This window comes from Phocoena sinus, chromosome 5 (genome assembly GCF_008692025.1).
Source record: "Phocoena sinus isolate mPhoSin1 chromosome 5, mPhoSin1.pri, whole genome shotgun sequence".
Classification (NCBI taxonomy): Eukaryota; Metazoa; Chordata; class Mammalia; order Artiodactyla; family Phocoenidae; genus Phocoena; species Phocoena sinus.
The window spans coordinates 13,142,939-13,163,048 of NC_045767.1; the positions used below are offsets into that span (position 1 = coordinate 13,142,939).

A 20,110-nucleotide genomic window follows, 5' to 3' on the forward strand; every position below is an offset into this window, starting at 1 on the left:
GGCAGCAACTGACAACTCTTTTGCCTCAATTTCCTCACTTGAATGAGGAAATCATTTGAATCATTGTTCAAATGATTAAATGACCGTTAAAATATGAATAGGATTTAGAATAGTATCTGACATAGTGCTAAACAAAGATTAACTCTTACACGGTTATAATTTACTGTGGTCAAGGAAGGTGCCATTTGGGCTGAAACTTGAAGCAGTAATATAAAATTACTAGATAAAGAACTGTGTAGTCGAGTAGAACAATATTTACAACATTGAAGGGATTAGCAATATGCTTTGTTAGAAACTTTTAAGAAGGTTGGTTTGAATGGAATATGATGTATATAGGGAAATGGCAAATGGAGCTGAAAGGAGAGAATTTGGCTAGATAGTAAAGGACCTTGTTTGCTGTGTGTTCAGGAGTTTGGACCATTGCACAGGTTATAGGAATCACTGAAAGGAGTTCAGTTGGGAGTAACCTGATCAGATTGTGATTTATTTGAAAAGCCCAGTTGGCTGTTATGAGGAACATGCATTATAGCAGAGTGCAGTTAGGCAATTGTTGTCATTATCCAGGTAAGAAGTGAACTAAGATAGGTTCAGTGAGATTGGAGATGAAGGGATTTGGAAGAAAGAGGTACAGGGCAACTCAGGTTTTTGGCTTGCTTGAGCAATGGAGAAAGTAGGAAAAAAGTGGTACATTCCATTTTGGAAGCATCATAGACGAGTGGTTGAGAACTCAGCCTCTGGATTCAGTCTGTCTGGGCTCATCTTTTAGCTCTCTTTCTAGGTCTTTGACCTTGGGCAAGTTACTTAGCTTCACTATACCTCAATTTTTTCATTTGTAAAATGGGTATAATAGCACAATAGCCCTCATGGGGTTGTTGTGAGGATTAAATGAGATGATGCAAATAAAGCACTTAGCATGGTGTCTAGCACATTTTAAGTGCACAGTTTATATTACCTAAAATCATTAATGACATAATGATACTATAACATTAGCATTGTTTCTTAGGTTTGAAGTGGGAATATCCCTTATCCCATAAGGAGGACTAGCTGGCCACCATCTGAGTGGTGTGGGACAAGAATTAGTGTTGAGTAGTTTGGTTGGGGTGGGGAGAGTTCCCGAGGCACTCATAAACTATGAGTTTTAGAGGAATTCACCAGCAACAATTCTTAAATAAAACTGAAGTCCAAATACCAGAGAGAACGATAGAAGCATAGTAAATTATTTCTTGAAAAATGAGTTCACCAGAAGACAAGGGCATGGAAGAAGGGAATCCTCAGACAGAGGGAGCAGAAGAAGCAAAGGCTCAGAGGCTTGAAATAACTACTTATTCAGGAAATTGGAGCATGGAATGGTAGGGTTTGCATGAAGAGATGAGAATGAGTGTTAGACGTCTGTGAACCTCCCCTTTTTTCCTATAACTGGACCTCACATACCAGGTATAGCTGGTGGGTGACCCCATTAGTTGACCAGCTGAACACCAGTTCAGGTAAATGTAGAAAGCTTGCCCTTTTCCCACTTACCTCTGACCTTATCTTCATTGCCTTCTGTTGATTTTGGCCTCCTTTCATTTGTCCTAGCATATTTGCTGTACACCATTCTTCTACCTCCATCTGATAAGGGAGACATGATAGTCCTTAAGGACCTGTTCAAAAAGGGACTTGTATATTCTTGCCTCCTTTGTCAAAGATAAGGTGACCATATGTGCCTGGGTTTATCTCTGGGCTTTCTATCCTGGTCTATTGATCTATATTTCTGTTTTTGTGCCAGTACCATACTGTCTTTTTTTTTTTTTTAACATCTTTGTTGGGGTATAATTGCTTTACAATGGTGTGTTAGTTTCTGCTTTATAACAAAGTGAATCAGTTATACATATACATATGTTCCCATATCTCTTCCCTCTTGCATCTTCCTCCCTCCCACCCTCCCTATCCCACCCCTCCAGGCAGTCACAAATCACCGAGCTGATATCCCTGTGCTATGCGGCTGCTTCCCCCTAGCTATCTACCTTACATTTTGTAGTGTATATATGTCCATGCCACTCTCTCGCTTTGTCACAGCTCACCCTTCCCCCTCCCCATATCCTCAAGTCAGTTCTCCAGTAGGTCTGTGTCTTTATTCCTGTGTTACCCCTAGGTTCTTCATGACATTTTTTTTCTTAAATTCCATATATATGTGTTAGCATACAGTATTTGTCTTTCTCTTTCTGACTTACTTCACTCTGTATGACAGACTCTGGATATATCCACCTCATTACAAATAGCTCAGTTTCATTTCTTTTTATGGCTGAGTAATATTCCATTGTATATATGTGCCACATCTTCTTTATCCATTCATCTGATGATGGGCACTTAGGTTGTTTCCATCTCCTGGCTATTGGAAATAGAGCTGCAGTGAACATTGTGGTACATGACTCTTTTTGAATTATGGTTTTCTTGGGTATATGCCCAGTTGTGGGATTGCTGGGTCATATGGTAGTTCTATTTGTAGTTTTTTTAAGGAACCTCCATACTGTCCTCCATGGTGGCTGTACCAATTCACATTCCCACCAGCAGTACAGGAGTTTTCCCTTTTCTCCACACCCTCTCCAGCATTTATTGTTTCTAGATTTTTTGATGATGGCCATTCTGACCAGTGTGAGATGATATCTCATTGTAGTTTTGATTTGCATTTCTCTAATGATTAATGATGTTGAGCATTCTTTCATATGTTTGTTGGCAGTCTGTATATCTTCTTTGGAGGAGTGTCTATTTAGGTCTTCTGCCCATTTTTGGATTGGGTTGTTTGTTTTTTTCATATTGAGCTACCAGAGCTGCTTGTAAATTTTGGAAATTAATCCTTTGTCAGTTGCTTCATTTGCAAATATTTTCTCCCATTCTGAGGGTGGTCTTTTGGTCTTTATGGTTTCCTTTGCTGTGCAAAAGCTTTGAAGTTTCATTAGGTCCCATTTGTTTATTTTTGTTTTTATTTCCATTTCTCTAGGAGGTGGGTCAAAAAGGATCTTGCTGTGATTTATGTCATAGAGTGTTCTGCCTATGTTTTCCTCTAAGAGTTTGTTAGTTTCTGGCCTTATATTTAGGTCTTTAATCCATTTTGAGCTTATTTTTCTGTATGGTGTTAGGGAGTGATCTAATCTCATACTTTTACATGTACCTGTCCAGTTTTCCCAGCACCACTTATTAAAGCAGCTGTCCTTTCTCCACTGTATATTCCTGCCTCCTTTATCACAGATAAGGTGACCATAGTGTGTGGGGTTATCTCTGGGCTCTCTATCCTGTTCCATTGATCTATCTTTCTGTTTTTGTGCCAGTACCATACTGTCTTGATTACTGTAGCTTTGTAGTATAGCCTGAAGTCAGGGATCCTGATTCCTCCAGCTCCGTTTTTCTTTCTCAAGATTGCTTTGGCTATTCGGGGTCTTTTGTGTTTTCATACAAATTGTGAAATTTTTTGTTCTAGTTCTGTGAAAAATGCCAGTGATAGTTTCATAGGGATTGCACTGAATCTGTAGATTGCTTTGGGTAGTATAGTCATTTTCACAATGTTGATTCTTCCAATCCAAGAAAATGGTATATCTCACCATCTATTTGTATCAACTTTAATATCTTTCATCAGTGTCTTACAATTTTCTGCATACAGGTCTTTGTCTCCTTAGGTAGGTTTATTCCTAGATACTTTATTCTTTTTGTTGCAATGGTAAATGGGAGTGTTTTCTTAATTTCACTTTCAGATTTTTCATCATGAGTGTATAGGAATGCTAGAAATTTCTGTGCATTTATTTTTTATCCTGCTACTTTACCAAATTCATTGATTAGCTCTAGTAGTTTTCTGGTAGCATCTTTAGGATTCTCTATGTATAGTATCATGTCATCTACAAACAGTGACAACTTTACTTCTTTTCCAATTTGTATTCCTTTTATTTCCTTTTCTTCTCTGATTACTGTGGCTAAAACTTCCAGAACTATGTTGAATAATAGTGGTGAGAGTGGGCACCCTTGTCTTGTTCCTGATCTTAGTGGAAATGGTTTCAGTTTTTCACCATTGAGGACGATTATGTTTTCAGCACATTGAAACCTTTATTTTGTTGAGGAAAGTTCCCTCTATGCCTACTTTCTGGAGGGTTTTAATCATGAATGGGTGTTGAATTTTGTCAAAAGCTTTCTCTGCATCTATGGAGATGATCATATGGTTTTTCTCCTTCCATTTGTTAATATGGTATATCACATTGATTGATTTGCGTATATTGAAGAATCCTTGCATTCTTGGGATAAAGCCCACTTGATCATGGTGTATGATCCTTTCAATGTGCTGTTGAATTCTGTTTGCTAGTATTTTGTTGAGGATTTTTTCATCTATGGTTCATCAGTGACATTGGCCTGTAGTTTTCTTTCTCTGTGACATCTTGTCTGGTTTTGGTATCAGGGTGATGGTGGCCTCGTAGAATGAGTTTGGGAGTGTTCCTCCCTCTGTATATTTTGGAAGAGTTTGAGATAGGTGTTAGCTGTTCTCTGAATGTTTGATAGAATTCGCCTGTGAAGCCATCTGGTCCTGGGCTTTTGTTGATGGAAGATTTTAAATCACAGTTTCAATTTCAGTGCTTGTGATTGGTCTGTTCATATTTTCCCTTTCTTCCCGGTTCAGTCTCAGAAGGTTGTGCATTTCTAAGAATTTGTCCATTTCTTTCAGGTTGTCCATTTTATTGGCATAGAGTTGCTTGTAGTAATCTCTCATGATCCTTTGTATTTCTGTAAGTGGTGCTGGGGAAACTGGACAGGTACATGTAAAAGTATGAAATTAGAACACTCCCTGACACCATACACAAAAGTAAACTCAAAATGGATTAAAGACCTAAATGTAAGGCCAGACACCATCAGACTCTTAGAGGAAAACATAGGCAGAACACTCTGACATACATCACAGCAAGATCCTTTATGACCCACCTCCTAGAGAAATGGAAATAATAACAAAAATAAACAAATGGGACCTAATGCAAGTTCAAAGCTTTTGCACAGCAAAGGAAACCATAAACAAGACCAAAAGACAACCCTCAGAATGGGAGAAAACTTTTGCAGATGAAGCAACTGACAAAGGATTAATCTCCAAAATTTACAAGCAGTTCGTGCAGCTCAATATCAAAAAAACAAACAACCCAATCCAAAAGTGGGCAGAAGACCTAAATAGACATTTCTCCAAGGAAGATATACAGACTTCCAACAAACACATGAAAGAATGCTCAACATCATTAATCATTAGAGAAATGCAAATCATAACTACCATGAGATATCATCTCACACTGGTCAGAATGGCCATCATCAAAAAATCTGCAAACAATAAATGCTGGGGACGGTGTGGAGAAAAGGGAACCCTCTTGCACTGTTGGTGGTAATGTAAATTGATACAGCCACTATGGAGAACAGTATGGAGGCACCTTAAAAAATTAAAAATAGAACTACCATATGACCCAGCAATCCCACTACTGGGCATATACTCGAGAAAACCATAATTCAAAAAGAGTCATGTACCAAAATGTTCATTGCAGCTCTATTTACAATAGCTGGAACATGGAAGCAACCTAAGTGTCCATCAACCGATGAATGGATAAAGAAGGTGTGGCACATATATACAATGGAATATTACTCTGCCATAAAAAGAAACGAAATTGAGTTATTTGTAGTGAGGTGGATGGACCTAGAGTCTGTCATACAGAGTGAAGTAAGTCAGAAAGAGAGAAACAAATACCGTATGCTAACACATATATATGGAATCTAAAAAAAAAAAAAAAAAAAGGTCATGAAGAACCTAGGGGCAAGACAGGAATAAAGACACAGACCTACTAGAGAATGGACTTGGGGATATGGGGAGGGGGAAGGGTAAGCTGTGACAAAGTGAGAGAGTGGCATGGACATATATACGCTACCAAAAGTAAAATAGATAGCTAGTGGGAAGCAGCCGCATAGCACAGGGAGATCAGCTCAGTGCTTTGTGACCACCTAGAGGGGTTGGATGGGGAGGGTGGGAGGGAGGGAGATGCAAGAGGGAAGAGATACGTGAACATATGTATATGTATAGCTGATTCACTTTGTTATAAAGCAGAAGCTCACACACCTTTGTAAAGCAATTGTACTCCAGTAAAGATGTTAAAAAGAAAAAAAGTGATTGTTTCCTCTGCTTAAGAAAAAAACAAAAAAGAGGGACTTGTATGTCAAACTAAGGAGTGAAGAATTCATTATTGTAGTGGGTGTTATAACCAGTAGGGTTGGATTCTTTTTCTTTCTTTCTTTCTTTCTTTTCATTCTCTTAAGAGTGTCTTTCACCGAGCAGAAGTTTTTAATTTTGATGAAGTTCAGTTCTTCAATTTGTTCTTTTATGGATGTGTCATATCTAAGAAATCTTTGCCTTACTCAAGGCTACAAAGATTATCTTCTATGTGGTCTTCTAGAAGTTTTGTAGTTTTAGGTCTTACATTCAAATCTATGAAACATTTTGAGTTAAATTTTGTACAGGGTGTAAGGTAAAGGTCAAGGTTCACTTTCTTTGTATATGGATGCCCAATTAAAAAGACTGTCCTTTCTCCATTAAATTACCTTTGCGTCTGTTAAAAATCAATTGTATATATTTGTGTAGATCCATTTCTGTTCTGTTGATTATCTGGAAACCAGTATCCTACTCTCTTGATTATTACAGTTTTATAGTAAGTCAGATAGTGTTGGCCTTTCAGGTTTGTTCTTTTTCACAGTTGTTTTGACTATCATAGGTCCTTTGCACTTCTATATACATTTGAGAATCAGCTTGTCAAGTTTTACAAAAAAAAGTGCTGGTATTTTGATAGGCATTGTATTGACTTTCTTGATCAATTTGTGTAGAATTCATTTAATGATATTGAGTCCTCTGACAAATGAAAAAATATATGTCTTGATTGATACAGCTCTTCTTTAATTTTTTCTTAGTAATATTTTATAATTTTTAGTATATAGGTATTGCACATATTTTGTCAGATTTTTCCCTGTGTATTGCTGTTTTTGATACTGTTGTAAATGGTTTTATTCTTTTACTTTCAATTTCTGAATTACTATTGCTAGTATATAGAAATACTTTTTGTGCGTGAGTGTGTGTGTGTGTGTGTGTGTGTGTGTGTTTTACCCTACCATCTTTGAAAGCTCGCTTATTCTAGTAGGTTTTATATGGAGCTCATCAGATTTTCTGCATTGACAATCTTTTCATCTGTAAATGGTGATGGTTTTACTTCTTCCTTTCCAGTTTGGATGCCTTTCATTTCATTTTCTTGCTTTATTGTGCTGGCTAGAACCTTGCGTACATTGTTGAACGGAAGTGGTTGGAGTGGACATCCTTGTGTTGTTGCTGATTTTAGGAAGAAAGCATCTGTTTTTCAAAATTAAATATGATACTAGCTGTAGTTTTTTCATAGATATTCTTATTAGGTTGAGGATGTTCATATCTATTCCCAGTTTTCTGAGAGTTTTTATCAGAATGAGTGTTGGATTATTTTTCCAAATACTTTTTCTGCATTTATTGAGATGAACAGATGTTTTTTCCATTTTTAGTTTTTTAACAGGGCGATTTATATAGATTACTTTTCAATGTTAAACCTGCCTTTTTGAGATAAACTCTTCTTGGTCCTAATGTATTATCTTTTTTATATATTGTTGAATTTGATTATCTAAAAAGTTTATTTAAAATCTTAACATCTGTGTACATAACACCTTTTAAAAAAAAATTTTTTTTTTATCGTGCCACAGCATGTGGGCTCTTAGTTCCCCAACCGGGGATTAAACCTGGGCCCCCTGCCTTGGGAGCGCAGAGTCTTACCCACTGGACCACCAGGGAAGTCCCTTGAAGCCTTTAAAAAGAAAAAAATTTCTAATGTCTTTGTCTGGTTTTGGTATCAAGTAATGCTGGCCTCAGAATTACTTGGAAAAATACTTTGTCCTTTTAAGTTTTCTGGAAGACGTTTGTGTAGAATTGGTATTATTTCTTCCTTAAACGTTTGGTAGCATTTACCAGTGAAGCCAACTGGATCTAGAGCTTTCTTTGTGGGAAGATTTTAAACTGTAAACTCAATTGCTTTAATAAAGAGTTAGTACTCTTTTGTTTATGCAAGACAGACCCTTCACAGATCTTATATATATGGAGTTCTCTCTCTGTACAGCTTTCTCTCCTATTGTTTGTCCTGCCAACTCTAGTTTACTTGGTTTCCACTGAGTCTCAGCTTCATCTCCTTAGCTCAAAGGATTTGCTGATCTCTGCCTGCGTTTTCCCTCCTTGTTCTGTGGCCAGAAATGTTGCTCAAGTCAGTAAGCTGGGACTATCACAGGCCTTACTTCATTTGTTTTGTGTCCGTCATTATCAGTGTATGATGTGTGTTTGCCTGGCAAACCATTGTTTCATTTGTTTGTTTTTTCTTGGTGTGTCAGGTGGGAAAGTGGGCCATTTTACTTTATCTTGAGCATAAGCAGAAGTCCTATTCAATTTGCCCTACTTTTGAAATCTTAAACACGAATATCTTACTCCCACTATAACTGTTCTTTGACCTCATTGAGACCTCTATTCTTTGAAACCTTCATTTTCTTCCATTTCCTTAACTCCTTCCCAGTTTGTTTTTACTACTTTCTTACATAGGCTGTAACAGTTTCCCATTGGTTCATCTGTTCTCTTGTAAGTAATCTTAATGTGATTATGCCCCTGCTTTTCTGTAGCACATGCCTGGTAACACCTTATCCTGAGTTTGATTTTACAGTTCTCATACCCATCTGTTCAATAACCATAGATAAAAACCTCCTGGATAAGTGCCACCACAGTTTCAAGGTTATCTCATAACTAAAAAGTAATTGGACTGGGATTTGAACCCAGGCAGTCTAGTTTGAACCCAGTGTCTGTCTTCTTTACTACCCAGCAAAGACACTTGCATGAAAGAAAATTATAGGCCTGTTTTACTTATGCACACAGAAACTAAAATCCTAAATAAAATATTAATAAATTGAATCCATCAATGAATATAAGTTCATGTGTGTGTTTGTGTGTGTGTAGATATATAATATACATACAATCATCTTCATACTGGGTTCATCCCACCAATGGAAGGGTAGTTAGCATTAGAAAATTATTCGGTACATAAGAGAAGACCTAGATTAATGGAGCAACATATCAAATTTATGGATTAGAGCACTCAATATAGTAAACATGTCAATTTCCCCGCAAATTAATGGGTAGATTCAATGCAATCCCAAACCTAGATTTGACAACATGATTCTAAAATCTATGTTGATGAGCTAGGAGTAGCCAAAAGAGTTTTAAAGAGCATCAAGGTGGGAAATTTTATTTTACCAGCTATTAAGACTGATTATAAATATCCAGTTATTAAATCAATATTATATTGGCAGATTGATAAGTACATAGATCAGTTAGCGCAGAAACAAACACATACATCTCCAGACATTTGTTATCTGAAAGAACAGGCAACATGAATCAGTGGGAAAGGATAGGCTGTTCAACAAATGGTGCTACGATAATTGGGTATCCAAATGGGAAAGAAAAAATAATAAAGATACTTTCTCACACCATGTAGAAAAATTATCTCCAGATTGATTGAAGGAAGAAATTCTCTTTAAACTTTCAGAAAAAATTTTAAGAGGGTGTCTTTTTGATCTCAGGATCATAGAAGATTTCTTAAAGAGACAAACATTTTTGACTGAAAGGAAAATATATATGAATAGACGACATTAGAAATAAAAACTTGGATATCACAAGAAACATCATCAATATAATGACTAGCCCAGCCACAAGAAAGGAGAATATATTTATAATAAATATAATGAAGAGTTGATTACCATTCACAATTAAAAAATTTTTCACAAACAAAAATACATTCACACTAATAGAAAAATGGTAAAGAATATGATAGGTCATTTACAAAAAATAAAACCTGAAGAGCTACTAAACATATGAAAATGTCAATCTCATCAGTAATCCAGAAAATGCAAATTAAACAATGAGATAAGTGCTTGTTCAGTGAAGGAAATGGTAGATTTAAGTTATAGTAAAATTTGCTCCAGATTAAAGTCAGTCTATGAAGATTGTTTTCTCTCATTAATACACAATTGACTTCTTAACCTATTTTATTTACTGAGGACATCAGATTTAGTGTTTTTTATTTAAAACCCTATCAGGAAAAAAAAGAAGTAGTTTGTATTGGAATTATTATATCCCTGGCCTTATCTCCAACCTCCTTTTGAGACTGTGAGAGAAGAGTAATAAGCAGAAACTAGATCCTAATTTTAGTGCTATGTGTCAGGTAACTCTCTTAAAAGTTCTGAGGGTAACAATAAAAAAAGGAATAATTCCTTTTAAACTCAAAGTTAAAAATGATTTAAATTATTAATACTTTATAATTACTTATTCCTTTATCAGAATCACATATATGTCATATTTCTCCACCAAATTATGTGTGCTTTCAAGGAAGAAACTGTTATTCTGAAGTTAACAGTGTAGAATGTATACATTTTGTGTGTGTAATTTTATATTTTTAAATTTATTTGTATAGTTAATATATATGTGCATATATATGTATATTTGCTAATGTGTAACATGCAGAAAATAGAGAAAACAAATATAAAGCTAAGAGAATTATTACAAAGCTCAAAACTCATATAACCATAACCCAGGTCAAAAAACAGAACATTGCTAGCACCCCAGAAGCCCTCTTGTGATCATACCCATGTCCTCCTCCTCAAAGATAATCAAAGATAACTAATATCTTTAATTTTACACTGTAAAAACTGTTTTGCCTGTGTTTGAAATTTATATAAATGGAATCATAAACCATGCGTCCTTCTTGTGTTTGGCTTCTTTTATTTAATGTTATGTTTTTGAGATTTATTCATACTCTTGAATGGAGATGTAGTATGTTCATTTTCATTGCTATAGAATATTCTAGTTTATAAATTTATCACTTTTATCTATTCTTCTTTTGATAGATACTTGCAGTTGTTTCCAGTTTGGGGGCCATTGAGAATAATGCTGTTACCAACATTTTTTGTCATGGCCCTTGGAGCTCAAGTGCACATATTTTGGTTGGGTATATTCCTAGGAATTATATTTGTGTTTAAAATTCTACTAATTTACACTCCCATCAGCAGTGTATGGGAGTTTTCTTTATTCCACGTTGTCACCAGCATTTGTCTTTTAGCCTTAGCTCTTTATTTTATTGTAATTTTAATTTGTATTTTCCTGATGTCTAATGAGGTTGACAGCTTTTCTATGTTTGTTGGGCACCTTTTTGTGAAATACTAATTAAGTCTTTTTACCACTGTGTTTATAGGATTGCCTGTCTTTTAACTGATAGAAGTTCTTTGTATATTCTAGAAATAAGCCCTTTGTCAGTTATAGGTGTTGGAAATACCTTCTCCATGTTTGTGGCTTGCATTTTTACTCTCTTAACAGTCTCTTTTTGATGAACAGAAGTTCTTAATTTTAACGTAGTCCAGTTTATCATTTTTTCTTTTATGATTAGTGCTATTTGTGTTTTGATTAAAAAAATCTTTCCCTATCCTAAGGCTATAGAGACATTCTTTTTGTTTTGTTTTAGAATTTATTGTTTTGGCATTCACAGTTAGATCTTCATTTCACATAAAATTGATTTTTATGGGTGATGTTTTGTTCTTTTCCATGAGCGTATCCAGCTGATCTAGAACCACTTACAAAAAGATTGTCCTTCTCCCCTCACTGCTCTGGAGTGCCCCTTTGATCACAATTCAAGTGCTCATATATACATGGGTATACTTCGGGATCCTGGATTCTCTTCCATTGGTCAGTTTTGTTTATCCTTATATAACTGTCACGCAGTCCAAATGCCTATAGTTTTATAATAAATCTTGATACCTGGTAGAAACAAGTCCCCCCGCCCCGGTTTCTTTCGCAAAATGTTAGCTATTCTTGTTGCATTTCCATCTATATTTTATTTTATTTTTTATTTTAGTTTTATGGGTAGGGCATCTCATTGTTATTTTTTTAAATAGATCTTTATTGGAGTATAATTGCTTCACAACACTGTGTTAGTTTCTGTTGCACACCAAAGTGAATCAGCCATATGTATACATATTTCCGTATATTTCATTGTTATTTTAATTTGCTTTTCCCCAATGCACAGTGCTTATCGTTTTCCAATGATTTCCTAATGTTGATCAACTTATACATGCTTATTTCCCACCTGTATATATTATTCTGTAAGGTGTCTACTCATATTGCCATATTTGTTTTAATTTGGTATGTTTTTCTTATTGTGGCTTTTTTTCTAGTTCTTTGAGTATTTTTGCATGCAAAATCTTTCTTCAGTTATGTGTTTTGAAAATATATTCTCGTAGTCAGGGGCTTGTCTTTCCATTCTTTGAACACTGTCCTTCATAGAGTAAGTAGTTTAAATTTAATAAAGTCTACATTATCAATATTTTTTCTTTCATGGATTGTGCTTTTTGTGTTGGATATGAAAACTAATTATCAATACTAGAACTCATGTGGATTTTCTCCCAAATTTTCCACTATAATTTTTATAGTTCTGTACTCTGTATTTAAGACAATGAATGATTTTGAATGAATTTATGTCTATGGTACAGAGTTTGTGTCTTTGTTTTCTTATGGTCATCGATTTGTACCCTCATCATTTGTTGATGATGACTAAACACTAAAAGTCTGTACTTTCTGTATTAATGTGCCTTTATTCCTTTGACCAACGTCAAGTTGTCTGAATTTTCATAGGTGTACTAGTGGGCTCTGTCTGTTCTGTTTATCTTTGTGTCTGTTTGTTTCAAATACCATGCTCTCTTGATTATTTTAGCTTTCTAGTAAATCTTGAAATTGAGAAGTGTGAGTTCATCAACTTCTTCATCAGTGTTGTCTAGACTACTCAATGCAATGTTTAAAACAAGTTTGTCCATATCTACAAAATGGCTTTTATTGGAATTGTACTGGATCTTTAAATCAATTTAAGAAGAATTGACATTTTAATAATATTGTGGCTTTTGGTGATGAGCAAGGAATATATCTCGATTTATTTTTCTTTCATTGCTTTCAAGAATGTTTCATATCTTTTTTCTTTTTAAAAGATTTATTCAATTTATTTTTTTTTTTTAAAAAAAGAACCAGTTCATCCATTTTTCCCTGCCTCTCCCTGCCCCCATCCTCCACTTCTTGAAACCACCAGTCTCTTCCCTGTGTCAGTGACCTTGGTTTCTCTCTTTTCATATGGTATTTGTCTTTCTCTGTTACTTATTTCACTTAGCATCATGCTCTCAGGGTCCACCCATATTGTCACAAAGGGCAAGATTTCATTCTTTTCTTTTGGCTGAGTAATATTCCATTGTATATATACACAATTTCTTTATCTACTCATCCAACAATGGATGTTTAGGTTGTTTCCATATCTTGGCTATTATAAATAATGCTACAATGAACATGGGGGTGCATATCTTTTCAAATTAGTGTTTTAATTTTTTTTAGATAAATACTCAGAAGTGGGATTGGTGGGTCATGTGAATTATGTTTTTAGTTTTTTGAGGAACCAAAACCTACATACTGTTTTTCATAGTAGTTGCACCAGTTTATATTTCTACAAACAGTACCCATCTCCACATCCTCACCAACACTTGTTATTTCTTGTCTTTTTGATAATAGGTATTCTAATGGGAATGAGGTGATATCTTGTTGTGGTTTTGATTTGTGTTTTCCTGATGATTAATGATGAGGATCTTTTCATGTGTCTATTGGCCATCTGTATGTCTTCTTTGGAAAAATGTCTATTCAGGTCTTCTGCCCATTTTTTAATCCAGTTGTTTGTTTTTTCGCTATTGAGTTGTGTGAGTTCTTTGTTTATTTTAGATCTGTTCCCCTTTTCAGATATATGATTTGCAATTCTTTTCTCCCATTCAGTAGGTTGCCTTTTCATTTTATTGATAGTTTTCTTTGCTGTGCAGGGGATTTTTCCTCTTTAAGTTTTGAGGTACAGCATTTTCACTATCATCGAGTTCAAAATACTTTTAAGTTTGTCTTGTAATTCATCCTGAGGCCAATAGGTTATTGAAAAGTAATTTCTTACATTATGGAGATTTTTCCTGTAGTTTTTGGTTCTTCATTCTAGCCTAACTGTGCTATTATCAGGTAATAGGACCTCTTTGGCTTTGCAGGGGAGCAAAAATAATTTTCCTCTACCCTTCTAGGTTGTTGCCTGGGACCTCCTATAGTAAAAGACAGAATAATAGGAGAAAAACAAACAAGTTTAATAACATATTTATCTTCTGTATACATTAGAGACCTGGGAAAACTGAGAAAAACTCCTTCAAATGGCCCAAGCTACAATCTTAAATAACATCTTCAGATAAAGACAAAAGAAGAGATGAGAAATTACCAGGAAAAACACAGTAAACAGGAGTAAAGTTGTTAAGCAAATTTAAGTCATTACCTTCTCTATTCATAAAGAGTTTCTAGAAATTTAGAGTCATCTTTCTCTTTCTGGTCTAGAGAGGGAGACATGCTTACAAATGGAGTTTTCCCTTATAAATGTAAATGTCTTTTACAAAATGGTAACTTCTACTCAGTTTTCAGAGCTTTTTCTATTCTGCTGTTTCTTAAAAATTACCAGCCTAAAATAATCCTTATGACAAAGAGGCATATTTTAGAGTGGTATATTCTCCTCTTCAGCTTCAGTCTTTTGAAAGTTGTTGAGACTTACTCATTTATTTATTTTAAGTTTTAGTTTTTCTTCTTTTTTTATTGAAGTATAGTTGCTGTGCAATGTTATATAAGTTACAGGTGTACAATTTTTAGTGCTTCACAATTTTTAAAGGTTATACTCTATTTATAATTATTATAAAGTATTAGCTGTATTTCCCATGTTGTACAATATACCCCTGTAGCTTATACCTAATAATTGTACCTCTTACTCCCCTACCCCAATATTGCCCTCCCCTCTTCACTCTCCCCACTGGTAACCACTAGTTTGTTCTCTATATCTGTGAGTATGCTTCTTTTAGGTTATATTCACTAGTTTGTTGTATTTTTTTAGATTCCCCATATAAGTGATATCATGCAGTATTTGTCTTTCGGTGTCTGACTTATTTCACTTAGCATAATGCCCTCCAAGTCCATCCATGTTGCTGCAGATGGGGAAATTTCCTTCATTTTATGGCTGAGTTGTATTCTGTCTTCTTTATCCATTTATCTGTTGATGGACACTTAGGTTGCTTCCATATTTTGGCAATTGTTAATAATGCATGCTATATGTACACCTGAAACTAACACAACATTGTAAATCAATTATACCCCAATAAAAAATTTTTTTTAAATAATGCATGCTATGAACATTGGAGTGCATGTATCTTTTCGAATTAGTGATTTTGTTTTTATAGGATGTATACCCAGGAGTGGAATTGCTGGGTCATATAGTAGTTCAATATTTAGTTTTTTGGGAAACGTTCATACTGTTTTTAACAGTGACTGCACCAATTTACATTCCCACCAACAGTGTACAAGTGTTCCTTTTTCTCCACATCCTGGCCAACATTTGTTATTTGTGTTCTTTTTGATGATAACCATTCTGACAGGTGTGAGGTGATATCTCAATGTGGTTTTGATTTGCATTTCCCTGATAATTAGTGATGTTGAGCATCTTTTCATGTGCCTATTGGCACATTTCCTCTTTGGAAAAATGTCTATTCACTACTTATGCCCACTTTTTAATCAGGTTATTTGTATTTTTGATGTTGAGTTGTATGAGCTATTTATATATGTTGGATATTATTCCCTTATCAGGCATGTCATTTGCAAATATTTCATTAAATAGGTTGTCTTTTCATTTTGTTGATGGTTTCCTTTGCTGTGCAAAGCTTTTAAGTTTGGTTAGGTCCTATTTGTTTATTTTTGGTTTTATTTCCTTTGCCTGAGGAGAAGGATCCAAAAAATATTGCTGCAATTTATGTCAAAGAATGTTCTGCCTTTGCTTGCCTCTAGGAGTTTTATGGCTTTCACTCTTACATTTAGCTCTTTAAACCATTTTGAGTTTATTTTTGTATATTGTGTTAGAGATGTTCTAATTTCCTTCTTTTACATGTAGCTGTCCAGTTTTCCCAGCACCACTTATTGAAGAAACTGTCTTTTATCCATTGCATAGTCTTGCCTCCTTTGTCATAGATTAATTGACCATAAGTGTATGAGTTTATTTCTGGGCTCTCTATCCTGTTCCATTGATCTATGCTTTTGTGCCAGTACAATACTGTTTTGGTTACTGTAACTTTGTAGTATAGTCTGAAGTCAGGGAGCATGATTCCTCCACCTCTGTTCTTCTTTCTCAAGATTGTTTTGGCTATTTGTGTTTCCATGCAAATTTTAAAATTATTTGTTTTAGGTCTATGAAAAGTGCCATTGGTATTTTGATAGGGATTGCATTGAATCTGTAGATTGCCTTGAGTAGTATGGGCATTTTAACAATATTGATTATTCCGATCCAAGAACCCAGTATCTTTTCATATGTTTGTGTATTCAATTTCTCTCGTCAGTGTCTTATAGTTTTTAGAATACAGGTTTTTTGCCCCCTTAGGTAGGTTTATTCCTGGGTATTTTATTCTTTTTGATACAGTGGTAAATGGGATTGTTTGCGTAATTTCTTTTTCTGATACTTTGTTTTTAATGTATAGAAATGCAACAGATTTCTGTATATTAATTTTGTATCCTGCAACTTTACCAAATTCATTGATTAGCTCTAGTAGTTTTCTGGTGGCATCTTTAGGATTCTCTATGTATAGTATCATGTCATCTGCAAACAGTGACAGTTTTACTTCTTCTTTTCCAATTTGTATTCCTTTTATTTCTTTTTCTTCTCTGATTGCCATGGCTAGGACTTCCAAAACTATGTTGAATAAAAGTGGTGAAAGTGGGCATCCTTGTCTTGTTCCTGATCTTAGAGGAAATACTTTGAGGATGAAGTTAGCTGTGGGTTTGTCATATATGACCTTTATTGTGTTGAGATATGTTCCCTCTGTGGCTGGTTTCTGGAGAGTTTTTATCATAAATCATTGTTGAATTTTATCAAAAGATTTTTCTGCATCTATTGAGATGAACATATGGCTTTTATTCTTCAGTTTGTTAATGTGGTGTATCACATTGATTGATTTGTGAATGTTGAAAAATCCTTGCATCCCTGAGATAAATCCCACTTGAATATTCAAAAACTTAAAAGAGACTTACCCTTTTGTCAGGAAATGATCAGTTTTAAATGTTCCATGTGATCTTGAAAGAATGAGTTTTGTATATTTGTTGGGTGCTATGTTCTATTGTATGTTGCTTTTCTTGCTTCAAATAAAAATATTACCTTGTACTTGCTGAGAGTTCTGAGCTCTTCTGGACCTTCTTTTCCATTGTCTCTTGCCCATTCCTGCTTAATTTGGATACTTTGTCCTGTAGTTTCTCCTCTGTGTGGAGGTTTGTCCTGGAAGAGAATTCCAGCAGATTTTAACTTCTAAACAGGAATGGTTTAGCCTTGTCTTTCCAACTCTTTTCACTTCTAATAGCAGGAATAAAAACATAAACGTGGAGAATATTTTTTTGACTTTAGTAACCTGAAGAGCAAACCAGGAGAGACTGAGAATTAAAATTTATAGGATCAGAAAAATTAGTTCTTTGTAGCTGTTCTTTTTCCCATTGGTAGTACTTATTTGGCTTAGGTATATAGAATGGCCTAGTTTTAAATTCTAAAATGGTGTGTTGAGATTGATGATTCATTTTATTTTGAACAACAGTGGCGACTAGCAGTTTTGCATTAGATGTATCAAATAATATCTACTTTATTTCTACTTTTTAAAAGTTGAACATTACCCAATTAACTACAGATTTGTTCTTCTCTTTGTTTCAGATCAAAGGCTAAATGAAGTTCTTAGACGGTATCAAATGGAAAATTGTTTCAAATATTCATCGATACAGGTATGTAAATTAAATTGAGGCCTAACAAATTAAGTACAAATTTGGTTGTAAACATCTCAACATGAATACAAATGTAGAATAAATGCTACCTAGGATTATTCCATGTGAAGTGGCCCATAGCACTTTAAAAGTTTGCTTACAACTTTGATTCTTGTAAGGAGGAAAACTTGTTTTTATTTAATGACTGTAAATTCTTTGACCATAGAAATTGTGTTTTTCCCTCCGGAGTTTGAGATTACGTATTATGTATAGTGTTAAAATGTCTGAGTTCTAAAATGAGAATTCATTAGATTTTTGAAACATCCTAAATGGATTTCTCAAGATACATCCAACTGTAAACTTTAACTCTGAATTCTTATAAATTATGACAGAGCATAAACTAACTCAAAACAGTAAATAATATATGATATAGTTTTAATATTTTTTTCTTGGTGTATTTTTTTAATTTAAATATTGTGTTAAAAAAATTTTTTTTTGACAGATAAGGTATACTTACTGGTGGACTCTGAGTTATAGGATATTAAAAGAAAAATATCTCCTAGGTTAGTGGTAGTTATCCACTGAATCAATAAAGAATTGGTTTGCTTTTGGCATAAATAAATCTTGTAATTAAAACTGAAATTGCTTTTAAGAAATTAAAAGGAAGTTATTTTTAAGATACTAGGTAATAGAAAATCTTTCATAATCCAGTAGCCTCTAAATTTTGCTTAGATTCTTAGGTTCTTTTGCTTCTGCTTAATGTCATATAGAATATGCCTGAAGAGGGAGGATTCAAACAAAAGATTGATTTTAAAGCCTGAGAAGACCTCTGGGCATGGAATTGCATCATATCTCCTGGAATCTGTGTCTGACTTGATTATGAAAGATGGTTTTACCAGATAAAATAATGACTCTCCATAGCCCTTTAAGTGTCCCTGCATTGTGTACTGTGATTATAATTAATTAAAGCCTGATGGTAACATACCAAGTAGGGAAAAGTTTTACCTTATTTAGTAGTGTACTCTTCAGTGAAATTATATAGCTCCTTTAATTATTTGACGGTACACATTCTTCTCTTACATGTACTATTCTTGTAGTCATAAGTCAAATCTAGATTTCTATTTCTTATTTTTAGTGTTAATATATTGTTACTGCCTGATTCCTTTGCAGTCTACCATCTCTTCAGAACATGTTGCTGTCTCATGACTCTAGTCCTCATGGGTCTTGCCTTTCACTGGGTAGTTTGCACTAGTGAGTGGGAGGTGATATGAGAGCATGAAAGCGAGTTTAATCTGCTTTCTAGCAGAAACGTCCATATCCTTGGTCATATGTAGTGCATCCTTGGGGATTTTTCACCCCAGAAGCATTATTCTGGTTTCTGATAAAATGCTCAGGAGGAGTTTCTTTCTTTGTTGTTGTTTTGTTTTTGTTTTCTGTTTATTTTGTACTAAAGGAAGACATAGAAGTAGGAGTTAAACTATTCATTATCAGAGAGTAAATGGGACCCAGGAGCACTGGCTCAGATCTCTTGTCACTGTAACTTTAGCCGTTGCTACTAGCAACAGAAATTCTTCATAAATTTGTTTGCCCTTTTTGTTCAGCTGCATTTCCCAAGTTCCTAGAACAGTTCTTGTTAGATACTCAATAAATATTTGTAGGATTAATTAAACAGCTGTATCTTTCCTCTTCTTCCCTCCTACCTACATATCTTCCAACATTATTTGAGCTCTGTGTGCCAAATACAGTGAAAGTGGAGATGTAAAAAGTCATGATCAGCTTGGGAAATACAAACAGTTCATGCCTTTTAGTTCTGTTTTTCAAAATAAAGTCCCAGTGAACTGTCCCTTCTTTCTCACACTAGGTACCATAAAATTGCCAGCTCTTGTGTTAAGTGGACATACCTTATGAAACCTTTTTCCAGTATCAAAAAAACAAACCTGCAAGAGTTTGATATTTATTTCTTATATTTTAAGTTGGTACTTCAAACATAATTTTCTCTAGAAACTGTATGATAAATGATAGTTAAAATTCTTTAGTACTATTACTACATAATGATCATTTAGACTTCTTTTGGATCAAAGTAAGTTCTGTGGATTGCCTTAAGATTTTTTGTATAGCATTATTTCTTAGGAAAATACAGGATACCTTTATAATAAC

General features: G+C 34.5%; 1 protein-coding gene across 3 annotated transcripts in view; it reads left to right on the forward strand.

Annotated features, from left to right (window-relative positions):
- The window catches only part of SCLT1 (sodium channel and clathrin linker 1), a 260,510-nt gene that overhangs the window by 1,004 nt on the left and 239,396 nt on the right, over window positions 1–20,110 (forward strand). For all 3 annotated transcript variants that reach the window (XM_032632761.1, XM_032632760.1, XM_032632762.1), the window contains exon 2: window positions 17,907–17,974. In XM_032632761.1, the coding sequence (XP_032488652.1) occupies window positions 17,907–17,974 (68 nt within the window). The remainder of the gene's footprint in view (window positions 1–17,906; window positions 17,975–20,110) is intronic.